The 12,163-nt window shown below is 31.0% G+C and overlaps 1 protein-coding gene across 1 annotated transcript; it reads right to left on the bottom strand.

Annotated features, from left to right (window-relative positions):
* Positions 1–4,446: 4,446 nt before the first annotated feature.
* On the bottom strand, positions 4,447–11,949 carry LOC123665960 (protein obstructor-E-like). The gene is made up of 5 exons (XM_045600186.1): positions 11,818–11,949; positions 7,662–7,856; positions 6,231–6,434; positions 4,822–5,035; positions 4,447–4,575 (listed from the first exon to the last, which is right to left on the bottom strand). The coding sequence occupies exons 1-5, from the start codon at positions 11,858–11,860 to the stop codon at positions 4,518–4,520; spliced, it is 714 nt and encodes a 237-aa protein (XP_045456142.1). The 5' UTR covers positions 11,861–11,949; the 3' UTR covers positions 4,447–4,517.
* Positions 11,950–12,163: the final 214 nt, after the last annotated feature.

The following is a 12,163-nucleotide window of genomic DNA, read 5'->3' as shown; positions in this document are numbered from 1 at the left end:
CAGTATTTTATGAGTTTATCCCAAGCATACATACAGACAATCAGACAAACAGACAAAAATTCTAAAAACTATATTTTTGGCTTCGGAGAGTGTGCTCTAGAACTATACAATTTGGTAACACCATCACCATTCTACCATCGAACCGCAAGGCATCGCATGAATCTGCACCGCTACGTGGTTGAAATCCCACGATCTCGCACTAAACGGTTTGCTTCCTCGTTCCTAATAGGCACCGTAAAAATTAGGAATGCCCTTCCGGCTTCCGTTTTTCCAACAAACTATAACTTGGGTATCTTTAAATCAAGAGTGAATAGGCATCTTCTAGGCAAGCGCGCACCACTTTAGGCTGCATCTTCACTTGCCATCGGGTGAGATCGCAGTCAAGCGCCAGTCTATATATTTAAAAAAATGCACAGAACTGTAAACTACTTGTACAGCGTATGTTATCCAGAGCTTTACAGTATTTTGATCGAATTTTAAGCTAAATTGAAATATTTTGTAACGATACAAAACAAACTCATAGATTACGTGCATATTTCAGGTCTGACTTCACTTCACCTAGTCATCATCAATGTCAATTTTTATAATAGCCTCATTGGTAATATCTCATAGGTAGTCATGTAATATAATTTTGAGTGCCCGAGACGTAACATTTCAGTAAACAAAAGGCTTGAGAGTTTTGAAAGTTTATTGTCTTTGACACACATCCATACTAATCGCTGTGTATTAGGCGCTATAAAAAGTAACCTCGCCTTGTTTGAATATGACTAATATTTTCTTAATATACCCGTTAAATGTGTACATATAATGGAGCTTATGAGAATAACTGGTACAGTTACTGTCAATTGATAACTGCACTATAGCTTATGAGTTCTTGATTCCATATCTCAACTGTACCTATACATATCCACTAACACTCCTACTCTATTCATTATAATTAATTATAATAAAAAAGAAAATTTATATATAAACTAGCTGTGCCCGGGACTTTGTCCGCGTGGAATTTAACAAAAAGTTATTTTCCAGTTCGCCGAGTTATAAAATAAATAAATTTCTAAAAAATGTTATTTTGGTATATGTATCGTGTATGCATTAAGTAAAAAGCGGTTATTTTAATATTACAAACAGACACTCCAATTTTATTTATTTGTATAGATGTGATATACTTACGTCTTTATATGACTAAAGAAACATTTCATTGAATTTGATGGCATTGCGTTCGTGATAATGACCATAACAAAGTATCTGTGGTGGTGGTTTTTTTGAAAATACGAATTATATATTGATAAAATATGAATAATAAAATTATGTGGTGTCATGAGACACCAGGTAAGAACGAAGTTCCTTCGGATAGTATAGAAGCAACACAATTTGAAAGAAAAAATGATGAATTTTATACATATTTTCTAGTTCTTGATTTTTTTTTAAATTTTGTTGATTGGTTTTTAATTAAGTACATAAAAGTATTTAGGAAATTTAGTATTTAAGAAAATAACAAATACCGTAAAATAAAATCAATCAAACAAAATAATAATAATAATAGTAATAATTCAAACTAATTAGTGAAATAAAAAAACATATGTCTTTATTTATTTTTGTTGATAGTATAAAATTACATAAATAATGTAAAAAAAAGTTTACTAGTAATATTTTAGTTTTACAAACGTCATACGCTGCTGCCCGTCTTCGGCCTGTGTATTTCAAAGCCAACAGTTGGATGGTTATCCCGCCATCAGCCGGCTTTATAAGTTCCAAGGTGGTAGTGGAACTGTGTTATCCTTTAGTCGCCTCTTACGATACCCACGGGAAGAGAGGAGGTGGCTATATTCTTTATTGCCATAGCCACACAGCTTGTCCTGGTTTAGGGGTAAGAAAAAAGCTTTTTATCGGATTTTTATTAATGTATTAACATTTTTGCCAATTAAGGACTTTAAACTAAAAAACATTGCTTTGCTATATAAATCTTGATGCTATTTAGATCGTAATTAAGTTCTGCCTTGACACTTAGATGCCGTGTATCACAAACTATCACAATGTTAAGGTCTAAAATAAATCATTAGACATAAATTAATGCTACGTAAAGTTCATACCTTTTATTTATATTTTAAGTTAAAATATTGTGTGGCTTATTCTCGGTCTTGGTGTCTTAGTTGTGACGGCTAATTAAATGTAAACATAAAAGTTAAATGATAGCGAAATTTATGTAATACTATAATAAATAAGCATCTTCGGTGCACACACTTAGTCGTCTGTGCGTAAAAAAAGGCAATGTAATGATTTCTGTGTAAAAAGAGGTAACAGAATAATTGATGGAGTTATATTTTTTGATAGTATTAAAATGTATATTACTCCCAGACTCGTGGAGGAATCAAATTAAATTTTTGTCTATCTGTTTGTTCCGGTGAATCTCTAAAACGGCTGAACCGATTTTGATGGGACTTTCACTGGCAGATAGTTGATATAATAAGGAGTAACTAAGGTTAATTTTATTTTAGAAATTTATCTATGTTATAACTCTGCGATCTAACAAATAACTTTTTTGTAAAATTCCACGCCAACGAAGTCGCGGGCACAGCTAGTTAACAAATCAAATTAGCTGACAAATAGGATTTTCAGCGAGTAATACAGTATTAGTATAAAGGTAAGTTGTTAAATAATGTAAGCATTATAAAACAAAATTTCATATAATAATGATTATTATGTAAAGAGAAAGTGGACGAGATAACACATTATTCGGTAGAAACGGTGTATTTATTGGAAAGTTCAAGCTTAAATCCGGGAAAGTACTATCGAATTTTTAAGTACACTTATGTTTATAATTCATCTCATGTGCCATGAATATAACAACAATTAAAACACGCTGTAATGAAACCTAGTTAACTATGTAGAAAATCTTCAATATTTAGTACCTTATATTCCATACATAAATATATAATACTGTGTTAGTAAGTTAGTTGTGTTGCGACCGAACCTTGTCGGCAGTTTAAATACACATAAAAACGTTGGTTACTACGGAATATATAATTTCAAAAACATAATATGAGTAATAATCAAGAAAATAACTTAAATTTAAATGGGAGAGTGCAGAGATCTCTACAAATTTAATATAACTTTTAAATATGTAACAAAACAGTTAAGGGAAAAATTTTAGACGGTAAGAGTATTTTTGCATTTGCCTCTAACAGACGGCTCCAGTGTTATATGATAAATATTCAATTTAACGTAAAACCACTTTTACTATAAACTCATGTACTCTTATTATAACGTCACTTTTAATAATTGGTAATATTCAATTCGATTCGGTGGTAATATTCGATCTTTTTTAACCGACTTCAAAAAAAGTAGTAGTGACCGTATATATATATATATGTTCGGGGATAACTTCATCATTTATGAACCGATTTTGATAATTCTTTTTTTGTTGGAAAGGATATCCCTAGTTTGGTATAAAGATAAGGAAACCAATATCTGATGATGGGATCCCAGAGAAATCCAGGGAAACTCTCGAAAATCCACATAGCTTTTTACTGGGTGTACCGATTTTAATGATTTTTAATTTAATCGAAAGCCGATGTTTATCATGTAGTCACATATAAATTTTATTGAGATCTGAGCACAACTTTTGAGTAATCTTTGATAATACGTATTCACTTGACTATTTTTTCGTCTACCTACGTTGTATTACTTGTCGATATAATTGAAGTCAGTTTTTTTTTCGTCAGCCTGCAAACACAAGTATTATTTACTACATTACTTTGTAAACATAAAAATGTTATAGAAATTATATAGCCTAGTCTCGAATTAAAAATAATTAAAAATATTCGTAGCATTGTTTGGAAAATTTTAAGACGCGTTAGTAAAACAGTTGCAACGATAACAATTTAATTAACCGTACTTCCTTTTATTTAATAAGGATAATTTCTAATTAACAGTTTGTAATTTATTGCTTTTAGTAGTTTTTAAGTATCGTAATAAGCAGTTCATAATACAACTTTACTCCTACTTCACAATTCAGTATTTTCAAAATATACAAATTACTTAAATGGCATTGTTTTAAAAAGTTTAATAATTAAATTATGGAATTGCAAAAAAGTCTTTCAAGGATGCCCGACAATCTCCGAAATAATAATATGATTTTTATATTTATAGCTTTATTTTCTTAATCGATATACTTATCGTTTCACAACTTCATATTATGATTTTTTTTATTTCCATTTTTTAATTTGCAATATGCCACATCTATATCGTAAGTTTTTTTATTTCCTTTTATTTTTGAAGAAAGTTGAAATAATATTAGTATTTAAAAAAAATACAGCTATTTCAGGAAGTTATTCTTGCCGACAAAATAAATAAATATATATCTAATTGTTTATTTTTTATACATTTTTTATTTCAAATGTTTCATCAGGGTGATGAGGTTGTGAGAGGGAAAATAAAATACGCTTATTTATTTTTAAATCTTAAAGTATATTAACTTATCAAGTCTTAGGTGTAACTATACATAACGTATCACTAGCTTAGGACCTCGATTTGGGAGCGGGCGCGGCTTCTTCAGCGTCCTTGTACCAGTCCTCACTGCAATAAGAAAAATAATATGTTTTACTAAAAGTTATATAATTAATAAGCAAGATTTGCAGATGACACTTAATTTTCAACAAGTACTAATATAATATTTAACAGCTCAAAAACAAAATAAGCGTTTTTTTTTAAGTCCGTGCCGAATTTTTAGTTTTTGGCAAATGAATCTTTCAAAATTGTATAAGATTGACTAAAATGGCTTATGATTTAAAGATATTAGATAAAGAATATAATTTCACTCACCATCCGCGTACGTTTTCAGGAGCGTCACATTTCTGGGACTCCTCATTGTACACCTCTCCGACTTGGCAACCGAGGTCACGGGGTTCAACGCCGTTCAAACATACGTAGAAGCGTTGGCAGTCATTGGGGTGGGGGTATTTGGGGTGAGCGATAGCTTGACCTTGAGGATCGGTTGGCGGGTCTTTGGGACATTCGAAACCGTCCTTGGTCTTTTCTGTAAGAAATAATATTTATTAGCGTATTTTCGACAAATTATAAATCTTTATATGTTATTAAATATATAAAGCTAATTAGGATTGACATTAATTTATCTAAAAGATATCAAACATTAGTTTTAGTTATGTTAATAAAGCATAATCCATGAAATTAAGTTGTAAACCATATCTCAGAGATCTAATATTTATATGCATAATAAAATAAGTATTCTGAACAAAAGGTCAAAAAAGACGTAAATAGTGGATCGTTCTGACTAAAATACTGAATGCAACTCGGAGAATAAAGATCACATAGTCGCAGCTTTGTACGATTACGTGGCAATACATTTATATCAGCCCAGCGTACTGTGCCAGTGACTGGCTAAGTGAGAGGTTTGATAATCGACCCAAATGCTCGTAGAGAGACTAATGGATCGTATCGTGTCAATTTGTTTTCAGATACCAGCGCCTCGTAAAATGACTGGGCGTATTAGTCATTGTGATAGAAATGGATTGAATTTTCGATTTACATTATTATTCACTGTTATGATATTCATTACTTGGTAATTAATTTCTTTTAGTCAAAAACTGTTTGAAGCATGAATTATTATATGAATTATGCTTGGTTATTGACTATATATTGACGATGCGTTGGCGGATCGGTAACTGCACTGGTTTGTGGCTGTTGTGTTGGCGGTTGCAGGTTTGATCCCCGCACATGCCAAGCATTTGTCAATACAAATAAAAATGAGGCCACGGGAAACATCTGTATGGACAATTCCATACAGATATTTTCATGGCCTGGTTGTGCAGTCCTTGTGGGTCTCCCCATTGTGCATCGGAGAGCAAGTTAAGCCGTTGGTCCTGGTTGTTATCATGTACACCTGATAGCGATCGTTACTCATAGTAGGGAATATATCCGCCAACCCGCATTGGAGCAACAGTGGGATATTACACGCTGAAGTGATTGTATATATATTCGATGTCGAAAGCAAAAATTTAGCTTTACATTATGTCCTTTCGTCTACAAATATATATAAATATACTTACTTAATATGGTTCAGGTAACAGCTTTTAAAATTATATTACATAAATGACATATTAAATGTAACGAAATATCCTCATTAATTTTGAGACCTAAATAAGAATATGCGTGACCTAAATAAGAATGTGTGTAATAGTTTGAAAAGTAATTGAAATTCGATTGGTACTTACTGTCCTGGGCGGCACACCCTTGTCTGCCGATGGAGTCAGGCCACACGCAGGTTCCGGAGTACTCGTCGAAGTGGAGTCCAGCTGTACACTTGACCTCGATTGCTTCACCCTCGATACAATTGTAGAAGATGTTACAGACGGAGGGTTCGGGGTGAGCGAAGAAACCGTTACGGCGTGGGCACAGGTGGTTAGCCTTTGCAGGTTCTAGTATCAAAAAAAAAAAAATAAGTGTGCTTTAGACCACTAGACTGAAGTAAAACTTTCATCGCCTGATTACACTTTTCAAAGCGCTCTCGTCACGCATTCACCAGCTTACTCCCCAAGTCAAGCGTACGTAAAGAAGTTTTACTTCAATAACTTTAATTTAAAATAAGAACTAGCATTATCAAATATAAAAATAGACTAGATATGATTATCATTTGTTTATTTAAAAAACAAGCAATTAGTAGTTTCACATTTCGCTGATTTTTTTTAATTGAAATATGAATATAATTTGTATAAAAAAATTTAATATATATTACAAGAAACCAAGGTTAACGTGCGAAGAACTTTCAAAATCACCCTGTTAATAAATCATACAAGTTGCATCATTTTGCATTCGATACACTAGCAATGGGGATAAATACATCAGTAGATGTCGTAAGCCTTGAAATGGCACGGGCTGTGACATATTCTACATAATCATTTAAAAGTTTTAAAATTAATAATAAGTTTCATTTCTAAATAACAAGAGTTTCGAACGTCAAATACTATTTTTATATTGTTCCGTACTCGACCAATTCGCCTTGGTCCAACGAGTTCATTTGCCCGGTATCAAATTCCTTTCACGTCTCATTAAAATACCTACGAACATGTAATTTCTGCAAATAATACCTAGACGAGTTATTTATACACAAATTATATAGGAAAGCTAAATTACATACGTATCAGTCAAGTCACGCGCTTTCGACGGTGGGATTCTATTCAAATGCCAAAAAAAAGAAATCTTAGTGACACTTTTGCTTGTCTTTAAATAGAATCCTGACCGTATGTGTCATGATTGAAACCTACCAAAGTCTGGTAAATATGCCCATGTACATGGCAATCGGGACTATAACTGTACTAGAAAAGCAGCAGGGTGTGACCTAGGTGGTCAAAGGTGGACAAGACACTTTCATTTCTGGCATGGTTGCGTTGAATGACCTTCAGATAACGACAGTGCTCCGTATAACAACTGTACAAGCCAGGTGTGCTATGGCATTTGTAATTTCTTGACTTCGAATACAACAAATTATTAAAAAACAACAAAACACAAGATACTCAATCTTGTCAAATATTTTATAGTAATATTTTCCTTGCAATTTAAAAAAAAATACTTTTTAAGATCATTTTGCTAAATGATCTAATAATCAACGAATAGCTTAATGATTAGAAGATTGCTAAAGTACTTACGAAGTTCAGTCCTGTCACCGCAGTCTACATTGAAGGGTTGGTCGCACTTGTTGATCTTCCTAATGGTAGGGTCGAACACAAGACCGTCGGGGCAAAGCTTGGTGGTGGCGACACCATCTACACACTCGTAGAACTTGTCGCACTGTCTTTCGTCTTCATATTGACCATCTTTGTTCGGACATTTGAATTGTGCACCTATTAAAAAATAGATAAGTTAGACTTTAGCTATCTCAAAGATGAAAATCTACTTTCCTACTTAAATTATACTAAAATTACTTTAACTGTAACGGTGTCGCTGATTGACAATACACTAAGCAAATAATATAAATCAGAAATAGTGAAAGTTAAGTCAATCAAGCCAAGAATCAGACTGACCCGATACGCTTAAGATTAAACGGTTTAGTTTTTTTCTTTTTCGTTACATAACGACGTAACGTTGTATAATCATTTAATTGTTGAGCGTCAACATACAATATTGGGTTACCTACTCTTACGAGTACTTTGATAAATAGTTAATTGATCGACACGTTAAGGTGACTTCGAAATTATAAGTATATTAAAATTGCATGAAACATGAACACCTATCATGTGTTACAGCTATCATCAAGTCTTGTTTCGTAATTGATTTAGCAAACTAATAATGGAATTCATTAGCCTAAAATATTTAATTTTATTGCATGTTGTTGTATTTAAACATAAAAAGAGTTTAATTAAAAATAATTATAACAGTATTACGAATAATGCCCACACAATAGTAGTTACGCGGAAGTACATATGAGTCTAATAATATATGTCTGTCTGTCTGTAAGATAAAATGAATGAATGAAATGAATTTGAATTTGTGATTGGTCAAGGCTTCAACGAATACTCGAATCTACGTATTATGTAGATAAAAAAAAATCGAAATAAAAATCGGAAAATTTTAATGTATGATATAGGCATCTGTTATGTCAGTGGTAATATATACAGAGATCTAAAGCCGGTTATTGCTTAAAAATATGAGGAGAGTTAATCATTATGTATGATAATTATGCTACCTATATGTCCAGTTTATTTAATTTATAGTTGCCTAGTAACCTTTTAAAATATCATCTTAATGTTAGGTAATATAAATTAATTATACAACGCATCCTATAACTCTCAAATGTCAGTAAAAAAACTGGCAGATGTGACAGATGTTTGATGATTTTCCTGCTCAAATCGATTATTAAAAAATATTTAACGAATCTTCAAAATTTTCCATGCTAATTTTTAAATTTTCTTTTCACCAAGAGTGAAATGTTGTTATTCAGACTATTACGAAGATTGAAGGATTTGAAGATTGAAGGTTATGCAGATTAAAAGATTTAAAAATTGAACGTTTTGAAGATTTATGGGTTCTTAGTCTTTATTTATGTATATTTAATGGATTTCAAATAAAAGGTTAAGGTTTCATCCGATATTTTTTTTTTTATCTAAGTCTCGATATCTTCTCTTCTTGCGGTATTTTTATGATATAGATACATACATTTATTAAATAATTATTTATATAGAAAAATGGCTAACTGCTTGACATTTGTTTATAAAGCAAAAGTAATTTAACTTTAGTTTGTTGAATTATTTTATTAACTTTACCAGGTATACTAAACTTTTTTTCATTTTTAAAGTTAAATTTGTACGCTTATACACATATTTAAAGACACGTCTACAAAAAAAATATGTATATGTTAAGATTTTTTTGTTTTTAGTTACTTTTAAATTATGTTCTGTTATATATATATATATATATATATATAAATATAATAATTATGTACTTATTAATTATAATATAAATATTATAATTAATAAGTAAAATTTTTAAAATTTTACTTGTATAAAAAAAATTACGATTAATCCGTCCACGTGGGATAAATATGCCGGGTTCTCATTAACGCCCGCGCAACCTATTGCAAGTTAGCGCGGGTGACGCAACGCATTGAGAAGTGAAAGCGTAGACTTGCGACATGCGGTGCATCGCTCGGATGCATCAAGGGTCGCGCTATGACCCGAATTTTGTTAGTGAACTATAAACTTTTATTTCATATATTTAGAATTCTATGTTAAAAATATTGCTGTTTGAGTTAATATGTAAATATTTAGTTTTTATTTTTATTTTAGCGCGATGCTGACAACACTTAGATCATATAGTCTTTTCTTAAAGTAGAGTTTCGGTAACGCGGTTAATGCCTTATGATAAATTTAATGGTTATTTTTTTTATTTGCTCGTCAACCTAAATATTGATTTCGGGTAAATTTTCTACAAGTCACGTTTACATCTCAGTGACCGGCATACGTAAATGTCGAGTTTTAATGTTATCCTTGAACAAGTTCTTCGATGTTTTATTTTACATATGTTAAAAACTAAAAATGGTTATTATGTTAATTAATCCAAATTATGATTAAATATGAAAATTAAATGAGTAGTAGTAAAATTATACAATGACAAAAATCAATTATACAGATATTTAGTTAATGTATCACTAAGTAAAGTTCATATAATTTTTTTAATGGATTTAAAACTTTACCTTAACAGATGATAAAGTTATATCTGCGATATTTGCAACATATTTTTAACGATAGCTTTTATTTCTTATTAATAAAATTAATCATTATTTTTATGTCCATTGCTGTTTCTATTGGTTTTACGTGTATAATGCAAGTCAATTGTATTGATTTAAATAGTTTTTAATTTAAGATTTATTACGCTGTATTTTAGTATGAATTCATAAAATTATTATACTTTGTATCTATAATGATTATATTTTAAACGATGCAATTATTGGACTGTAAATGTCTTTAATATGTACGATTTTTATTTTTGTGTTACCCACAATTAGGAATTCTAAACATTTTTGAATATCATATCAAAAATTGACCGCTCCAGCGGGATTCGAACCCGCGTCTTCGACATACCGTGTCGACGCTCTAGCCAATTAAGCTATGGAACAAATAACTGTAAATGTCTTTGTTAAACACTCTTATATCGTAAAAGCTATCATGGCGAAGCACTTATGTAGGTAAAGTGGTCACATTGCAAAATATTCTATAAAACATTTGCCTACTGTGTAATAGCGTTACAATTTATTGCAACTTATACAAACTTTCTGTTATTATTGCTTTGGTACTACCAGTCGAATGTCAATGTCAAACTTTCAGAAAGTAATGAAGGTAAAGCCTTATTTGTTAATCGTTTTTTTTTAAGTGAAACTTCTTTTGGCGTATGAGGGTAAAATTTTTACGGATGCAACGGCAACGTTTTGATGAAACGGCAACGTTTTTGTCGATGGCAATGGAATGGAAATCTAAAGCTTTAGATTTGTATAAATATAAACGAGACTTTTAAATTTTTTTGAAAAATTAGTTTGCCAGAGAAGTTTCATTTTTGCCATGTGTACTTTGTACGCACGCACTTTTTTTTCAACAATTCAATGAGTTAAAAGAAATGAGCGTGATAATTGACTATATTTTGTTTTATGTTTTTAAAATTTAAATAAGGTTTTACATTTTGTTTGACACATACTTTTTGTGTCTTACGAAAAATGATGTCGCAATATATTGCGTGGAATTGATACTAAGGTATGCAATACGATTACACGCCATGAATAAAAATAAAGACATAAATGAAAAGGAAAATAAAGTAACTTAAAAGTAGCATAAAAAATTAAGTAATTTCGAAAGTATCTGTAATCGAAACTTTTTACTTGATATCGTTATATATAAGAGTAAATAGGTTGCGTAGTATAAATGTATTCGTGTAGTTCTCGTTGAGTAATTTATTAAATTTGTGACCAAAGTACAAATATCAATGAATATATTATTCGTTGTTAACTGTAAGTTTTTAAAAACCAATCATTCATTCATTTTATCGTGTTTTTATTAAATCTTTAAAAGAAAAAAGTTGAAACTTTTACAGCAGTAACAGTTAGTATAAACTATAAAGTAATTTGAAGGCTCTTTTTATCACTAACATTTTCGTGAGCTTATTCCAATCATTTGAAGCTGCAATCAACTATATTCAATGACACTTTCTAAAATATTTTATAAAAATATAGTTTATAGTACATTCTTAAAGAAATATATTTTTAGCAACTGAATAAATTTAAAGTTAATAATAATAATAATACCTATTTAAACTTACTCGCAAGGGCAGCGACGGCTGCCAACACGATGAACACTTTCATGATGACCTTTTGATTACGGTATTAAAATATATTAAAAAATACAATGACTAGATTGCGGTCCGACCCCTCTGACGACCCTGGTACGACTGACAAATGCAAGCGTCGCGCGCGCTTTTTCTTTACCTGACCCGCGTATGCGCCTAAAACCGGTACAAAGACTTAGGCATAACTAAGCAAATTGATTTTTAAATGAAACAATACTGATTTCCGCGGTTGCATAGTAATCTAATCAGTTGATGTCTTCATCTAAAAAAGAAATTCCTAAGTTAATACTTAAAGCACGAAGCCCTCTCACTACGTCAA

The sequence above is a fragment of the Melitaea cinxia genome, chromosome 2 (genome assembly GCF_905220565.1).
Source record: "Melitaea cinxia chromosome 2, ilMelCinx1.1, whole genome shotgun sequence".
In the NCBI taxonomy this organism is placed as follows: domain Eukaryota; kingdom Metazoa; phylum Arthropoda; class Insecta; order Lepidoptera; family Nymphalidae; genus Melitaea; species Melitaea cinxia.
This window is presented reverse-complemented; position numbering and strand designations above follow the sequence as displayed.